The sequence below is a fragment of the Trematomus bernacchii genome, unplaced genomic scaffold, assembly GCF_902827165.1.
Source record: "Trematomus bernacchii unplaced genomic scaffold, fTreBer1.1, whole genome shotgun sequence".
NCBI lineage: Eukaryota > Metazoa > Chordata > Actinopteri > Perciformes > Nototheniidae > Trematomus > Trematomus bernacchii.
The window spans coordinates 4,382,600-4,401,826 of record NW_022987828.1 but is presented as its reverse complement, the minus strand read 5'-3'; the positions used below and the strand labels follow the sequence as shown (position 1 = coordinate 4,401,826).

The 19,227-nt window shown below is 41.4% G+C and overlaps 1 protein-coding gene across 1 annotated transcript; it reads right to left on the bottom strand.

Moving 5' to 3' along the window:
- Positions 1-972: 972 nt before the first annotated feature.
- kcnk12 (potassium channel, subfamily K, member 12) lies at positions 973-18,206 on the bottom strand. Its single transcript, XM_034152594.1, has 2 exons — positions 17,679-18,206; positions 973-1,925 (listed from the first exon to the last, which is right to left on the bottom strand). The coding sequence occupies exons 1-2, from the start codon at positions 18,016-18,018 to the stop codon at positions 1,033-1,035; spliced, it is 1,233 nt and encodes a 410-aa protein (XP_034008485.1). The 5' UTR covers positions 18,019-18,206; the 3' UTR covers positions 973-1,032.
- Between the last annotated feature and the right edge of the window lie 1,021 nt (positions 18,207-19,227).

Here is a 19,227-nt window from a genome sequence, read left to right as displayed (position 1 = left end):
CACAAACTTACTTCTCATTTATTCTGTTTTTACAAAAACAGAATACATACATTCTGCATTCAAAGGGTAATTAATACATTGCCAGCCTTTATCACTTATTTTCCTAGCAGACAGCTTTAAGCTTAAAAAAGAAGAGAAAGAAAGAGTTGCATGGTGCTTTCTTTTACCCTTCAAGTCAAAGTCTTTGGCCGCAGAAGCATTTTTCTGTGCTGATAAGGACAGCTCCTCTCTCATGAGGAATGGATTTTCATTTTTCAACTATGCTCTTTTCTCCATCTTTAGGAAATTACTCTTTATAGGCCGTTAGTGGCACTGTAAATTCCCCTTCCCAACAGCATTGACAAATCAACTACATCACAGTCGTGCCTAGCTAAACTCCACTTTCCACGCTCGCCCCCAGAAATGGAATCAATCACCTGAGGGTAAAACTTGACTTGTGTCAAGAAAGAAATGGAGTTTGCACAATCAATGGAAGGTCTAGAAATGGTGCAAAAAATGCATGAGCAGTAAAATGCATAGATCAGTATGTGCTATGTCATTCAGTGGATACACTTGTCATGTTTATATCAGCATTCAATATGTACATTCAAAGAAAAATAATGAAAATTGCACTGTATGCTTCCCTTGGCTCCTTTACTGCACAACATTTCAGTTGTCAAGGTCTGATATATTGAGCACATATAGCAGACCTCAGCATTTAACGCTGACATGTCAGTGATTTGTTCTGGGTTCGGTTTGAGGTTAACATAATGGTCAATGGGAGGTCCCCAGATCATCGTATGCTTATTTGTTGACTCTGTGGTTCTCTCTTCATGCCTTCATCATCAAATCATCACTGAAAACACCACCGTCATTACCTGCATCATCACCACAGGCTTGTAATTCCAACCAAAAGTGTCCAAAAAAATCATATGTATCATGCATGACAAGTAACATTGGCAATCCATCTCAAATGTATTTTTTCTATGGCGATCAACCTCAGGGATTGTTAGACAGTTTGAGAATCAAGAGCTCCAAAACTTATTGTGTCCTCTACCTGGAGTTACTTGTCTCTGCCAGCCTGTTGTTCATGATACCGAGAGCGCCAACCCCCCCAGAGAAACCATTATGGCGTGAGCTTCCACACACTGTCCTGGGATATCCATTTGCCGACTCAGACAGCTGCTTCTGCATGATGGCCAGCGACACCTTGTTGGAGGCTGCCAAGTCTTTCATTGAGATCATCTCCCCTGAGAGTCTGCGTCCCTCTGTATCACTATCACAAGGTCCATCAGAGTCGGACAACTGGCCAGTCCGACCCTGGCGACTCTTGGAGCCCGGGCGGATTGCGTTCCGTCTGCCCAGGAGCACGGTGGCCTTATTGCAGCGCTGGCAAAACAAGCAGCTCATTTTCTCCAGAATCCAGTTGAGCACCTGCTTAATGACAATAGAGATAACATTGAAGAGCGAGTAGATGCAACACACGCCCATTAGCATGAAGAAGAAGTTGGCCACCCTGTAGAGGCTTTGGTATTTGTAAGCGGCGCTCTGGCTGCTAACAAAATCTCCAAATCCAATGGTGCTGAAGGTAACAAAGCAGAAGTAAAGCGAGTCTAAGTAAGCCCACCCCTCGACAGGGGTGTACATGGCTGACGCACAGCAGGAGATAGTGATGGCTGACAGGCCGAGAATCAGCATCACGTGGTACACGGACGGCTTCCAGCCGGGGAGGGAGTAGGCTGAGAAGTCATGGCGGATGCCCGGCGGAAGTAAACCGCTGTTCCTGATTCGACGCTCCCTCACAGCCTTCATCACCACGGCCAGCAGTGTGATGATTCGCTCCAGGAAGAGGTTGAAGAAGAGGATGGTGGCCGCGCAGCCCAGAAGCCCGTAAAAGATCAGGAACACCTTCCCTGCAACCGTCACAGGCGTCGTCATCCCAAAGCCTGCAGAGACAGATAGACATATCAGACCGAGACCAAAAACAATGTTCAGCTACACGGTTTCTTTAGAGTCCTCAAAATAAATGATTTTTCTGATTCCGAGACAAAGGGAGGCGCTGCTTAAAAGAAAAACAATCCCAAATCGAAATGGTTTGAAAATGAGGCCATACTGTGTACAAAAGGTTCATACAATTGGTGTGCAGAAAATACTGGATAATGACTTTTGCTTTTAACAGAATGTAAACTTTCTCTTGAATATAAGTCATGTGAATTAATTCACAGAGATATGAAAAAAGCTGGGTTTAGGATAATTAGAAAAATAATGTTTTGCATTGCTTGAGAAGTTGAGAAGGATAAGAAAAAACAACAAAATGGGCAGATATCGGAAACCCGCATTACACTTATTAGCAGTTAACCAAAAATAAAACAACTCTTATCTTTTACACAGGAAATAAACAGTAGTTCACTGACATAACGTAAGATCACACCATAGTTTAGTTTTATTTGCACTGTAAAGCCATGTCATCGTTTGTATAAGCTGTGTTTATTTACTATGCTGTTTCGCTTCTAGTGGCACTGTAAAAAATAAGGACATAGGGGTTATATTGAGGTAAGGCGGATGCCAGGAATAAGCTTAGGTAAGCTTTCTGAATATTTATTTCTCTCGACTCTGTGGTTTGGCTTCCTGCTATCTTCTGATTTCTCAGTCAATTACACTGAGTGTTCCAGCTGAGGACGGGGTTATGAGTGGAGAGGATGTTTATAGATTCTCTTGCATGTTGAAGGAGCACTTCAGAAACTCGAGCAGCATCACAGGTGCAGCCTTGACTTTGCAGCAAGTGTGGCTCTGATGTGAACTGATATTATTAGATGATGAATGTCTTGGCATTTGAGCACATTATTGTTTCTTCAGATCGTTTTATGAATTCCTGCAAGAAGGCACTCCACTTTCAGTGAGGAGGAATTGCAAAAATAAATAAGAAAAGATAATTTAGCTCAATATTTCATGGAAATAAATTCAAGTGTGGTTTATTGGAGTGGTTCCTAACATTAACTGATTGTGACACATTCAAATAATGACTACTTTCAAACCCTCATAACAGGTTATGAAGAAAACAATACTGCAATCGCTAAAGCCATGTTTAAGTCACAGTCAAAAGTATATTCAAAAGTCAAACTGAACTTTACGGAACATAAATATCATTATTCTCTGTTATCCCCTTTCAGTAACTTTTGATCATTTTGATTTCCACAGGGGACCATTTGTGTGGTCCAGTTCAGTTTGGGAATTATTGGTTTATTGCATAATTATTTCAAATTTTCAGTAGACAAAGTGTTTATTCATCATCATCATCATCATCATCATCATCATCATCATCATCATCATCATCATCATCATCATCATCATCATCATCTCATATGTAGAAAACAGGACCCATTTATACCTGTGTCTCTCGAAACTACTGATGCTTTGATAATGCTTGTGCAAATGATCTGCACCTATGTGTTATCTGTCTCTCTCTCTCACACACACAAACACCGAACACCAGTCATACTTCTCAGGGCCACTGCGAACACACACATGCACACACGCTTGAGCACACACACACACAGTGTCATTGCTCTTATCCACAGAACAGCAGATGATATATTTGTCAACAAATAAAATCGTGCAGAAAGATCAACCAGTTCACTTCCAGGCCAAGGTTAATTGATTTTTCCATCATGGCCATCCTCCGTTTTAGCCTTCTCTGAGCATTAGGGCAGCACTTTTCCTCCCTTTTTCACCAACCCGTCTATAACCATCCTTGTCAGGTAATAAATGACATCAATATCAAGACAATACTTCCTTTATGATATCTAAAATTGCTTTTTTGACCTTATCTCTCACCGTGAAAACCACTCTCCTGTGGGCTTGTTGTTGACACGGCGGGTCATTTAGATCAACAGTGATTGAAAAAGATTGTTTTAGAAAGACAAGAGGGAATATAACACCCCTCATGTCCACAGCTGTACACACACCTTATGACCTTACACACAGAGATAGACTTGAGTAGGTTTATACATTACACCAGACATTGAATTGTCTGGTTTTGTCAAAGATAGTGACAAAGTTCAGTAACAGACAGTGTGGGAAAGTTGAGTGAGAGGAGGATAAGGGGCCTTAATGAAGCCCTCAGTTAAATAGTATTCTACACTTTCATGTTTAATTAATTAGCAGGCAAAGTCTTTTAAACCAACTGAATGATAGGAAAACCAGATTACATAGTCTCAGCGCACACAGAGACAGTCTTCTGCACCGTCTCTCATTACCAAGTAAATTACCTAAGAGAGGAAAAGGCACCAGACATCGATTCAGTGTAGCATTTCAGAGCCATTACTCTAGACTACTGTGTCAAGATGCATTACGGAAAAACAGAACAATAATAGAAAGCTAAAAAAAGGCAAGCTAAAAACCAAACACTGTGAATTTACTCACAAGGACTAAAACTCTACAAAGTCTCCATTCCGGACCAATGATCCTGTTTCTGACCTCGTTGAACATTTCCACTGTGTCCGAGCTACGATGAGTCATTTAGTTCAACAGAACTTTATAAGGCAGAAAATCGTATGGGCGCTAATCCAATAAAATAGAAGCCCTGGGAGAATATTTGTTCTTTGACATTAAATACAGTATGCTCAACTCAACGTAGAAAATGATGTTATGCTCTAATGGCTAATGATACTGCACACATAAACACACACTAAAGCTTCAACGTGATGGAAATGGGGTCATTAGTATCCATTATTACAACTTGACAGTTTTAGAGGAAGAAGATCCTCTAATGGTTATGAGAATGTGGGAAAATGAAAAGGGGGGCAGATGGAAATAGATTACTGAACTGTGATTTTAGGGTTAAGGTCAGCTTCTATCAAGTTTTAATGCTACATAGTCAGCAGTAATCACAGTTTAGACAGAGCAGCTCAATGCCAATTTACAATGGCCCATTAAGTAGTAAAGTTAAGTCAGGACCCAAACAAATAGCACAAATTACTGAGAGTGTTGCTAATAGAAGCATTGATGGACTCTGCATTTCATTTGGTACACTCAGTAGACTCGCTCATAACAGTAATTGATCATCAGATGTTACACCAAAGAGCCACTCTGAGTCAGAGTCTGCAGCAAAATGAGTTTGCAGCAGCATTTAAATCTAAAACCATAAACTGTTCGAACTCTCCTCTGCCGGCAGCGTGACATTTCCTCCGGCAAGATATTAAATGGTGCTATTTTATCGCAGTACGTGTATGGAAACAATAGGGCTCTAGAAAATATTTTCCAATAAGCATATAAACATCACACTTGATTTATTGTGACAGATATATCATTTTCAAAGTGGAAATATATAAGGCTGGTAATATTCTGCTTTTTTGTTTTTTGTCAAAAGATCCCAGGAAAGTAAGAGCAGACCCAACAAAAAGAGGTAAAAGAAAGTTAATATTGTACTCACATTGCCAGGGGGCAGGAGAGAGGAATTCAATGATATTATAATGTTGCTCTGTGTCTGTTGGATGTTTAAATAAGTCACTGTTAGAAAGTATTTTTGCCATATAAACTAAAACAGTGATAACGTCAGTGTTGATTACATTTTGTTTATGCTACCCCCAAGTGGCTAAAATAAATCGATCCCATATAGAAAGTTTAACTGTATTGATAACAACATTTTCTAAAACAGGACACTGTAGTTTTGTAGTGTACAGTTGACTTTGTGGCTACAGTGACAACATTAAAAAATGGTCGATTATTTGTAGTTTTTAGATGGGAAACTGTGATATAAAATACTTGACTTATCCATTAAAATGGCTGTTTTTGCACATCTTTCCTAAAAGGAAACATTTGTGAATTGTCCAACTGCCATATAAGATATAATATGTGTTCATCAATTGCTAAGTACATTTAGATAAAGGAATTGATCTATGTGCAGTAAAGTTTTTGCTGTTTTTAAAGCCTTGAAGCTGGAAGCAATGACAAATTGACAACTTTTAACAAAGTATCTTGAAACAGACATATTGATTAACCTTCCTTATAAATAGCCTCCAAAGGCCAACTAAATCCGACCACATTTCCATCTCATGTTTGTCAAGGTTGCTTTTAGTGTGAGTGAGTGGAGCCGATAATTAAGGACCGTCGGAACTAATCTACAAAACTACGAAAGAAGAACACAATGCAGATATATACAAGGGAGCAAGCTAGAATGGGCAAGAGCTCCTAATGGATATGGGAATAAAGGGCAACTATAAAAGCACTCAGTCATGTTTCCGTCTTTGAGTGAAGGACATCTGCTGTCCATTCACCTGTCTCTCTGAGCACAATTGAATCTGAAGGTCACTCTGGGTCATTGAGGATAACATCCCCCCACCCCACTCCCAGAGGACCTGAAAACGGACCCAAAGATTCATTATGTGACTGTTCTGCAAACCAAAAATCAAATCTCAGCCTTCCATTGCCTCCCTGTGTCCCAAGTTAATGAGCTCCCAGTCAAACAAACCGTGTCCCATAGTGGGAATACTCTTAAATTGGCCTGATAGAAGCAGGAGCAGAAAGCACCATGTCCCTATGATGACTGTGTTTCTATGACAAACAGGAAATCTTTTGTCATGGTGTTGCGTGGCGGGGGTCTGTGGAGAGGACAGAGGGCTGAGGAAGGAGCGACATGGCCAGACCTGACACATCATCACCACACCATCTGCTGAGGAGCTGCCAGGATTACTGGCAGACTGTATAATAATAGGAACATTCACAATATGCTGCCAGTTTTACAAAAAACAGATGATAGAATAGGTCACATACATCATTGAGATGCAGTGATGTTGTTGTGTCTGCACACTGCATGCACAAGTAAAGGGCAGACACTACAGGTGAATAGGGTTGAAATGTTAACTAATGCATATCGTAATGAAAATCCCAGTATTAATAACTCATATTAAGACAGTATCTCTTCGTATTTTATGTTGAAATATACAGAAGAGGCAATATCTTAATAGATCAGTGTTCATTTTCATAAATTATCTGAATCTGAACATTGGATAGAGACAGGTCCAAGATAATCTTTTAATTTTGCTCAAATTTATTGTCAAATGGTTTTACGGCAAACCTACGGTAAATCTTTTTTATATACAACTCAACTCATCATAAATCTAAACATACTATCAAAACTTAAGGATAAAGCAATTTTCCCCACATTTTTCCCATTTAAATGTTCTATAAATCAGGTTATACATAATATACGAACAGACCCTCTGTAAAAATCTTTTTAAATAGATATAGGAATAAAACTGGAAAGTTTTCATAAATGTTATATTTAAATAAGCAAAATGCATTATGATAGCTTTTGGTGAAATCAGATGAGGACTACACATGCAAATACTAAACATTTTGAACAAAATACATCCTAAATGTGCATTTTGGTGTTTTCTTTCCAATAGACTAAAACACTGGAAGTGCACCGTTGCATGAAAACAAATGTTTCTCCCCATAGCGTCTTACCTTAAAACAAAGGTCATAGTCATATTAACGAAACACCAAAGCCTACGCACGCAGCAATGTATCTGTTGGGGGCCCTGAAGCAGAACAACGTGGCTTTGAATTTCACACCAAGCTCCCCCACACACAATATAGGCGACACGTTAATGGTATCCGTTCTGTCAAAGCATTGATGATGAGTGTTTTGTCTAACACATGTCTGAGAAACATTTAGAAATAGACATTTACAACAACAATCAAAGGGAGATGCAAGAGTAACAAATGGTTAGAAATAACAAGGTCTGCAGAGCAACACAAACCTGTTCAGTAGACCACCGCCTAAAATACCGTATTTTGCTGATTATGTGATTGGTTTGGCTCCACCGTAACTGAATTGAGTGTGTGTTTTCGATTGTATCTCAGTACTTAATTCTCTGGCAAAGAAAGCCTGGAGGATTGATGAGTCCGCCGCTGTCTGCATCGATTTATTGTCAAAAAAAATGCTGCACTGTCTTTGGAACCGCGCCAACACTTATTACATTTTTCTTCAGTTTTCAATCTGTTTTTCATCTTCTCTGAATATTGAATATTGAAAAAGACTTGAACTGTCCACTTTTATGCAGGGGAGGTACTGTAGAGCTTCAATAAGCAACATTAGAATAAAGATTAATGAGGCTTCCTTGTCTATCTGCAAACGGTAACACAGATTTTGTCCTTTCATGTGACTGAGGAGTCATTCTCTCATCAGATTAATAGCTTCTCCCTGAATGATCTAAAGACTGAATGTCCTTGTGTTTCCTATTATCTTGCAGAGTCAATGTTTGAGTAAAAGCTTAGCTACATAGAGCCCTCTTGTATTATTCCCAAATGTAAACACACCTGTCCAGGTTGATCTTTTGAAACACTATCGCCCTCAGATCAGCGTGACAGGCCCCCACCATAATAGATAATACAGATTTGGTGCTCATACAGTATCATAGTAACGCTACATTAAACGTACTTTATGTCTTCGGATTTTTGCCATCGCATGGAAACAGTCAAATCAGAAGCCAGCATGAAATGAAGGCTTGAGGCTCAGCAGATATTCAATTTAATGGTTTTTCATTACTGATAATGTAAATCCCTGAAATCTAAGGCTGAAACCTGATTCCTGTCAGGGACTGCTAACCCAGTGACAGCTGCAATAATGATCCAGTCATACATAGACAAACCACAGCAAGCTGCCTTCGAGAAATGAAGAGGCAATACTCTGTTGCTCACAATTAAATCATGTTTTACTCAATGTGTCCACTAAGTGTCTGAGACTCTGCCAGAGGCTGCCAGCCTGGACGTAGCTGAATCATTTGTGAACGCTGGCATAATGACAAAATATGCAATTCAACACTTTCAGTTGTGATCCTGGAGCTTTCCGAAGGGTAATCACTATTTCAAAATCAAAATGTATGCCAAGTTAATGTGTCCAAGTGGCAAATAATAGGTTAAGTGTTGGAGAAGTAGGACTGTTGGATGATTTATATTCTTGTTCTGGCTGAAGTCCAGTTGATCTACATGGCGGCCAGCGTGGATTCACTGATAATGGTGGTGCTGAAATAAAGGAAGGAATACAGAGTGCTGTTTCCACTAATCCAAACAGATTGTGGTACGAAAAATTCAACACGAGTGGCCGGCACTGCATGTAGTTTCCAGTTTTGAGTGTTTGAATTGCCTGTCATTTCTCACAAAGGCAGATGTGTAATATGCAAACACTCCCACTAGTACGCCGCCAATCATTTCTCAAGCTTGATGGATTACGTAGTGCACTGTCATTTTTTTGATCTCATAATCTAATCATCATGATCAAGCATCTTATTGATTCAAGGTCAGGCTCAGAGCAAGTCATTTTTTCTCTCATTCTAGAAAAGTCGGGGTTCATGATTTTCAGATCAGGTATGAGGATGTTGATTTTAAATCTGAAATTGAACTATTTTTGCAATGATATTAATTCAGCATGTTATTTGCATTCAGGCAGATCAAAGATGTAATAGTGCAGCATATCTTCCTGTGTCTCTCGCTCTCAAACAGGCAGCCCCTCCCTCACACAGAGACATATGGACGGCTGCCAAATCCCGCTGTTCGCCAACTTGCTGTTAGCTTATTAACATGGTTAACTGTTTATATACATATCCCCGAGATGCAGATAGATGCTCTGCATGGTACAGGAAGGGGAATCTGCTATGCAGGTTTTCTGCAACATGGTGAGTATTGTTTTCTGGGATGTTACTGCGTCAAAGGTTCCCAACCAATCCAAAAGTTTCAAGAGAGGGACTTTTTCTGCTTATGGGGAAAGTTTAAACCCCTCATAGCAGCAAGTCAGCATTGACGTCAGCACCAGTGCAAATTGGGTTGTCAGAGAAACTGATGTGTATCAAAGTAGAATATCATTTGAAATGGCTGTTGGAATAAGTCTTGATAGGAAGCAGGTCAGAGGACTGCGGAGTGCAAAGAGTTTATTTTCCTTTTGTCTTGGCCGGTGCAAAGAGCAGAATCAGTGAAATGCTAATCAGTTTCATGAGGAAGAGGAAGCCAAGCAGATCTGCTGTGCCCTCTAAAATGATCTTGGTATCACTTGGCCATGATGACTTGAGTCAGTGAGTTACAGGCGAACGCTCGCCTTAGCAAGTCGGGCAGATTTATGACCCACTGTGACAGAGTGCAGAGGTGTGTACAGCATCCTGCACAGCAGCCGTTAAGTAAGAGAGGTTTTATTGGAGCCAATGCTACACACAAACAGAGAGGAACAGGGAGAGGGGCAGACTAATGGTGGGATAACATTAACATGTTTTTCGAGCATTTGTGTGATCCAAAATAAATTGTTTGATATACATTATCTTTGACGGATGTTTTTTTGTAATTTATGTTATATATCTTTTAAAATGTTGCATTTGGAGAATAAAATCTAAATTTCAATTTAATTTTGAGATTCTTTGATTTCTTCCTATGTTTATTTTTCACTTCCTCTTTATTATTTATAAATATAACAGTTCTCTCTTTTTTTCAAATCTTTTGCTTGGCCCTTATAAATATTTCTTTCAAGTCATGTCCTGCATGTTTGATGTAGAGGATTTTTCTAGGGTTGGGAATATTGGTCGTTTGTTTCGTCTGTTAGTCAACCACTTTGGCCCAGTTGAAAGTGACATTTTTTGCAGATATTCATGGTTAGAAAATGGTAGAGCCTTAAGACTATGGTGGATGACTTTGAAAACAGCTTCCTGCTGCTACTCAAACAAGTTGAGGGAGAGCCAGTTAGCCTAAGTAGTTAATTAAGCTGTTGCCATGGACCTTAACAAGATCAAAGACGCTAAAATGCAGAATATTCTGGGTTTGGCATCACTAGTGACACCTTTTCCATTTTCACACAATCCTTTTTTACAATGTTACTCTTAAAGTATTGATAAGGGCAGCTTTAAAGCAGGAATAAATAAAAGCACAGTGAGCGTCTGAGCAGCAGTAGTGGAACTGGCTTCTCATTGGGGACACAATTTCTGTTCTGAGCGTCTGGACTGCACAGAATCTACAGAGACCCCCGGCGCCTTTCATGTGACTGCAGGCCCTCGGTTTTCCATTTCTAACAGTGACATTTCCTCTGAGTCTGTGATTTCACAGAGCGGAGCAGGGGATCTAAAGAGAAGAGAGGGAAAAGGCTGGCAGCAGGGACGAGGCAAAGAATACAGAGTCATACTGACCAGCTTCAAATGCTTCTGTAAAAGGAACTGAAGTGATCTTCATGTCATTGTGTAATGCACTGCTTGTGTAATGTGAGCATTCTCTATTTTATAACATAATTGCAATGTTGCCCGGCAGAGACACTGTGTAGAGATCATAATGATTGACTGGGTGAATCCAAACAGGTGAGTGCAGTGTGGTAATGAACAGTCAAATATGAGATGGATGTTGGACAGGAGTCAGCGCTGTCTGATACACTGCCGGAGTGAGAGACAGACGGCAAGAACAAGCATGGCTGTGCATCGATGAGTCCTCGTTCACAGATTGTAAACCTTTCCCACCCTCCTCGTGTAAGCACACTCACAACATACACTGACAGTAACAACAACACAGATGGTTTTGTCCAAGCGAGGCGGCACCGAGCAGTTTATCTAAATACGTCCACGACATCAGAGCAAAAACTCTGCCTGCTTTCAGCAATCCACACAGTCTTTTGGTGACATTTCAAACTGCTTAAATGCCAAATGCGTGCTCAGCCAGTCCGAGGTGACATTGTCTTGGAACCTCAGAGACTCGTGAATTACAGAACGGAGAACCGATTTGGTTTGCAGTTTCTTCCCAGATACACGGGCCCTGGTCAGACAAGCGTGTAATGGCCTCACAAGTGTTCCTCAATAAGACTCTACAGCCAGATCAGCACTTTTTAAATTGGAAGATAAAACACACCAAACCATTAAGCCTAATAGTTTACTCACACGTAGGGGAAGGACATAGGTAATAATTTTTCAAAATCTTTCTTCATATTCATGACATTTTCAACACGTAGCCTTTTTCTGCTACCAAAGTTACTCACTGGCTCAAGCCACTTCCCCTCCTGGGCACTGCCGAAGGGGCCGTTGTGCAAGGCACTGGCCCCCAATACTGCCCCAAAATGGCTGCCATCCTAAGAATAGCATGAGTTAAATGCACGGTCTACATTTCACTGTGAATGGTGCTGTGTACATATGTAACGATTGGCATTGTCAGAATATGTTATGTGCAGCAAACTGGTGCTTTTTGCGTTGAGAGTACAAGATAGTTATATTTTTCTTTGGCCTTTTGTATTGGATGTCAGAGCCATTCTTCATTAACAGGGCTCTGGTGTATCGCTGCTGATCATGTAACATCTTTAGTAAGACACTATATTGAGTTGTGGTTCACAGTGGGGTGACACCTATTTGACCTGATATATCAGCTAGAAAAGTAAATTAAATTTGGTCAAAAACTTGACATCCTGACCACATCTGGGCAAATACTGCAAACGTATGCATTTTGGCACCATGACTTGGCTTTTACTGCAAAATCTTAACTGACAGTGCACAATATTTCAAACTCAAAAGTGCCCTCTCAGCATTACTGGTCGAAGTTTGGCTCAAGGGAAGTTATGTTCTTGTACTATGTTCGGAGGTTATAAACGGTCTATTATTTTAGCTAGATGAGTTTGTTATATAGAGATTGATATACTCCCACCCACAAGCTGCTGAGTCCATTTCATACTGATAGGAGAATCAGATACCTGAAGGGTGCACATTGCCACAATGCAACTCTACAGTAACGTTTATGAGGATAATATTTGTCATTCTTTATAATGTTTCAGAGGCAAATTGGAGGCATCAGGACAGGCTCTAAACATTCACATAATATTCAAACATAAGGTTTACACAGTTAAAGGTGGGGTAGGTAAGTTTGAGAAACCGGCACGAGATACACTTTTTGTTATATTCCATGAAATGCTCTTAACATCCCGATAGCAATGAATATCTTAAGTGCTTTGACAAAAAATCCATAACAATTTTTAATCTGTGGAAGCCGTAGTACTGTAAAAAGCACGACCAATCATTTTAGCCGGCCCGGCTAAAATAACTGGATGGCCTACCTGCCTGTCAGCCTTCCATCTGTGCACAAACTTATCTCGTGCCCTCATTGGTCATGTGTGCGTTCGTGTGTGTTGGAGGAGGGGCTCTGTAAGGAAGTGGCAGATTTTTTCCGGCTGTGTATTTTCAAATTCCAGCGCACTCGAGCTGGTTTCTCCAAAATGACCTACCCCACCTTTAATGCATGAGCCAATAGTAACCATCTAGCAGACATGGAAGAATAGCATTTATGAAGAATAAGCTCAATATTCACTCTACTTTTAGCTCTGTTTTGGTCAACTTCTGTGGGAAATATGTGGCTCTTTTTCTGCTAAATGCTAGATGTGAACTTTGTGTGTCTGCTGTTAGAAAACAAGTTGCCTTTGTTTCATGAAATGACACAGATGAGAGAAGTGGAAGTGAACAAAAGTAAAGTTGTGGTCCATTTGACCAAAACAGTGTGCTAGCTGAACCACGAATGATTCATTTCCCACAGTCATTTGATCCCTATAGAAATATTGATTAATGCAGCTTTATGCTTAATTTTTAGGGTAATTTCCAATTCGATTTGATGTCCCACTAAAAACTGCAACCTTGAAACACATCAAAGAATTGCACTAAAAGAGCAGTGTGTAGAGTTTAGTGGCATTAAGTGGTTTAGTTGATGAATACTGAATACCCCACCACCCTTATCTTTTCTGGCGTGACAGCAGTGGCGGCGCCAGAGCATTTTTGTTGGGTAATCTATGGTAGGGCTAACCCATACAGTGGTGGTGCTCAAGTCAGTATTTGCAATGTAATTACATACACGCTATATCGCCCCCCTTGACAGTGAAACGCCACGTGTGAGGTTTAGATTATTTCCCTGTCTCAATCAAAATGGAACTGTATGAAATAAAACGGCACATTTGTCTTGTAGTAAATAAAAAGGGATCACTGTGAACGTGACGTATGATAGTACACGTTGAAGATCCAATGGGGATACTGAATGGCGGTTTCGATTGATCTCAATCAATAAGGCATGACGCAGATCCAACGTTGCGTTGCTCTGATTGGCTGTAGGTCAGGTCTATTCAAATTGCATTCGGAGGCATTTTGATCTGACCGCGGCCGCGCTGATATTATAACGCCAGAGAATTTCCACACCTTTAGTGTATAAAACTCCCCCACTACTTAGACTATTCCTTGCACCCCTCTTATAGCATAAGCCCAATGGTCTCAACCATATTGCATCAGTAAGGTGCACTTGTTGTTACAGCAGGATCAGTTTGTGTGCTGTGGACACGACCCGTATATTTTCGCAATCCGTGTTCTCAACATTTAGCATTTCGCTTATTATTTAATTGAATTTGCATCACTTTTCATGGTGGGGCTAAGGTGTGGCTAAGCCATTTCTTGGTATGGCTGTAGCCTACCCCAGCCATACCCTGGCGCCGCCACTGCGTGACAGAGAACCTACAGTGGCCTTATGGTGCGTCTCCATTGACTATTTTTCTTTTATTTAAATAAAAGCAAATTCCCTGATTATTTTTGTATTAACATATCTCAACAGCGGTATACATGGTATATGATTAGAAGCAAAGTGTGAAAAAGGGAAGTGAAAAAGGGAAGTGAAAACAGATTTAAGGAATAAGTGATGAATCATGTGATTTCAACGTCCACTAAATCTTCGGTTTCCCCTGAAGAAAAATAACATGGCAACTAAAATTAAAACTTCTCCTCATAGCTCCACACAGGTCTGATGTAACCTTCCTCACACTGTGAAATCACAGAAAAGTCATATTTCCATCATGTTTTTACATTGTTTTTTCACCGCATGAGGTTTGACTGGTGCGCATTTTATAGTAACGTGATCCTGTTGTGCTCCCTAGTTACATAACAAGGGTTCATTCAGGTAACAAAAACACACTACCTAATTTCAGGTGATTATACGCTAAAGAAAATTATATTACATTATTACATTGCATGTCTGGCAATAAATCCCTCTCAATCCGACACAATGGTCTATTAACACCTAGTGTCAATATAAACTACACACTACAATAGCTAAACCACTAGCTGAATGAGGCCACTTTGATTAAAATATCACCCTGGATTGGTAGTTTAAGAGGGAAGAGACTTTGCCTGCCCCAGTGTATCCTGGGAGCACAGTGCCCTGTCACCGTGCTGCAGCACGGCTCATTACAGCCATACTTTGGCCAGATCCTATCTTCTCTTAACCCTGACATTTACCCTCGTTTTGCAATTTGCGGATGGCATTGAGGTTTAATCAGGCGTGATTTAGAGGACAAGCTGCATGAGGGTCTGTATTGTGGAGTTTGTTAAACTGTCCTCTCTGCTTTCTCTGCCTTTGTGACTTCTCTGAGTGGGTGGATATGAGTGTGATGGAGCCAGAAGCTGCAGTGGCTGCCACGGGCACAGAGAGGCACGGCAGAAACTATCCCTGGGAATAAATATCCCTGAATATTATATCTGCAGAACAAAACCATGACCTAACTTGTTTCCGCACTAAACCCCAACAAAGTTAAAAGTCTCAGATCAGACAGACATCACTAAGTACACTTGATTCTCAGACAAGTCATTCCTGTGCAAGCACTTACAATTTGACAAAGTATTCTCCAACATGTCATCATAGCATCTTACCAGCAGACCTCCAGGCCCCCAAACGGCTACAGATGGCTCTCCTAATTGGCAGTTATCAATCAGCCTTAGGGTCATAAATAGCTTTCCTATAAATAGAAATGTGGTTTACAGACCAGACTCTCGTGCCCTCTTTAGTCAGAATGCAAACAGTAAAGTTGTGTCTGAAAATGTAGGGCAGGAAAACAGCACCAAGAGTTGGAGGCTGACAAAAACAAACTCTTGTATCCAACATTTCAACAGCAAGAGAGTCTACGCTGTGAGGCTGCATTTTGACCTAGATGCTATGTCCAACATGCTCTCAAAAACATTTCTAACCTGTCAATGTTTATCCATGAATGTCTAGGGACTGGATACCGGACTTGGAGATGGAACCCACTTACTTGTTGCAAAGAAGCAGAGGATAAATGTCAAGTGTTTAGACCAAAGCTGCATCACCTCCTGAAATGGTTAAACAACAAACTAAGTGCGGTACCAATTCAACCTAAGGTTATATGTGGTCAAACTCTTGGTAAACAAGCTTTACCGGCCAGGGCTCCACATTCTTCAAAGACAAATTGTGAAGGCACAAGGGGAGCAATGTGCCATAGCTGATTAAAAGCCTCTGCCATCACAGTCAGTCAGAGTCAGAAGAGTTTGGGAGGAGTGTCTAGAGTGTGCAGGGGGATACCAGTCGGATTAAGAGTTAGGGAGCGGGGAGGCCCCAAAATCCCTTTCATATCAGCAGCCCTGAAGCATGCAGAAAGAGAAACACATAAGCCGGAGGGTTGTAGATCAAAGCAAGATGGAAATCCAGAGAGAAATCCATGCAATCATTTGAAAAAAAAAAAATGCTGTAGAGAGACATCACCCTGTTTTCCCTTTCCCTCCAAGCAGCTGAGTCAGTTTATGTGATCTTGCTTGTCTGTGGGAAGAGTGTGCTGCATGCTGCATGATAACTGGAGCACAAAGGATTTCAACCTGCCACAGACATGTGCGCAAAACACAGCTGCTGTGGTTCATGGGTGGGCTGCCTGAAAGAGCTCTGCATTTGTGTATCTGAGCGCAGGAGGTGGTTAGCCATGACAGGTCTACAATAAATACAGTTCTGATCAAATTCTCCCTGTGCGTCCATGCAGAGCCATTAGTTTTCCTTATCGCTCTACTTGCCACAGTTCTCAATTAATAGGAGACAGCAAAGTTATCACTGTGTAGCCTGCGTGTGTGTGTGTTTGTGTGTTAAGGGCAAGGTCAGAGATAGACAGCAGCTGTAAGCTTAAATGATACCTGGAGTGTCTTCATTTGCTTGTTCACCCGTTCACACTCACTCACCCACTGTGGCTCCTACAGCTCTCAGTGAGGGGGGAGCAGAGGAATTATTGGGTGTTGGGGCCATCAGGCATGCAGTGCAGCAGTTGGCCCTCGGGGTGCCCTGCAAGGGACACTTGCTCTTTTCTGACCTATCGCATGAGCAAATGTTAAATGAGGGGGAGCAGAAGGGGCTTCTCATTGACATTCCTGTTGGTTTGAATGGAAATGTGGCAACAAAAAAAAGAGACTGCACCCATGGGTGCTGTCCTATAGCCAGGGATGAGTGTGCTGTTCCTGGCAGGCGTGTAAGATGTCGCCCCCGTTGCCAAAGTCCCTCACAGCCAAAATGTAACACATGACTGGAAAAAAACAAAAATATTAATCTGTTATTCTGTATGTAAGCCAGTGGAAAGAAAGCAGCCAATGATGGCAGCTCCACTGATTTTGATATGACAGTAATTATAGGATTATTTAACAAACAGAAGCCACAATAACAATGATGTCAAATCTCAAACTTGTTAGTCTTGAATGTGGTTTCATCTGGGCATTAGTTCCCACATTTTTAGATCAGACTTCCATAATAGTAACGTAATGTTATGAGCATGCTTGTATGGCTTCATGTTGGCTTGGCTACAGTACATGTTGTTTTTCAAAAAGTATTTAGAGGACACCATGGCTGCAACCAAACGGACGCAAAGGTCAGGGAAACCAGTGAATGCAATGATCACCCACCTATAGTCGACACCACAGTTCCAACAAAATAAAATGCTCCTGTAAAATCCCATCGTGGCCTCAGAGCGTCAGCCCGGATCCCGGTGGCGATGGCAGCCTCGTACTCCCGCAGGAAGGAGTTGAGCTCTTGCAGGCTGATGTTGAAGGTCTCACTGAAGTTGAGGAGCGTCCCGTGCCAGCGGCCGTGAGCCCGCAGCTCCGAGGGCCTCTCGATGGCCGAGAAGACTGCAGCGCCGCACAGCAGGTACAGTACGATGAGGACGGCGAGCAGCACGAAGCGGCCGTTGTCCTCGTTGAGGTGCAGGGAGCGGCAGCCTTGCAATCGCTGGCCAGACATCATCCAAATTTCAGCACCAAGCGCGCGTCGGACAGCGACAAGCTCCACATCGGAGACGGCATTCACTCGTCTGCAGGTGTCCTCTGGAAGTCACTGCCCTGCACTCTCGCTGCACTTCCATAGGCAACATTTCCTCTACTTAGCCCACCACGTTGTCCCATTGTAGTTGTAAAATGTTTGTATCTGTAACTAGAAGGCAGAAAAACGCTCCACTTGTGGATGAAAGTCTGTTGTTCCACGAAAGAGTTCATCAGAAAAGACGCCGGCGCATTGTTTCATAATAGGTAGATTTGTATCTTACTCTTCAGGCAATGCAGTTGGTTGTGAAGTGGACTGCAGCTTGAATCCAAAAGGACGCGCCGATCGCTTGTTTGTACAAATGCAAGCAGCAGTAGTATCCTCTCTGTCCCTTGCACCAAAATGTTCCACCACAAAAGAGACCACGATGAAGCCCGGATTTCTGCAAGTTACAGATGAATGTGCCGCAGGAAAAGCCCGTCCCCGCGCTCAGATAAAGTCATCTATCCTCAGGCTGGAGAAGTGTGGAGCTGCAGCTTTCATGTGGCCGTTATAGTGACACATTGCATCCTATCAGCGCACGGTGAGATCACTCTTGGCTACAAATCGGAGACTACAGCATGCCACCGCTACTGGAGAAGGAGAGTAGATTAAATGAGACGATTGAGGGTGTGCAGATGGCTCCAAGGAAGGGGTGTCTCCGTATTCCTCAAATAACAGAGGGCTTACATTTCCACTTGAGTGCAGCCTTGTGCCATGCGCACTGAGGATACTCCACAAACTGAAAACTGTTACTCACTTTCTGCACCGTGGGCACAATTGTAGAACAATACACTCCTGAACAATGCTTCTTAACAAAGTGTCTAACAGCTTTAACACAGAGCCAAGGAAAAATCCTGTATTCACAATCAGAAAATTATAAAAACGTATACTCCTCATGCAGAAAACATGTATTCTGATGGAATTATTTCTTAATGGATCATATGCTATTATAAATGTATACACTTGTAATAAGTACTATTTCTGGTGCAGCTATCAGCATTTTATATATAAGTGGATCAAACTTAATCAAAAATGTATCATATGTAGGGGTTTATTATCATGTTAATCGATTTCATGATTCATTTCTCATTTAATCAATTACCTGTTGGTCTGGTCGGACAATAACAGGTGCCTGCAATCCAAAAATGGCTT

Coding starts and splice junctions, on each gene's coding strand:
- kcnk12 (XM_034152594.1), bottom strand. CDS start 18,018: ATGATGTCTGGCCAGCGATTGCAAGGCTGCCGCTCCCTGCACCTCAAC. Junction 1,926..17,678: donor AACTGTGGTGTCGACTATAG/GTGGGTGATCAT, acceptor CTGTCTCTGCAG/GCTTTGGGATGACGACGCCT.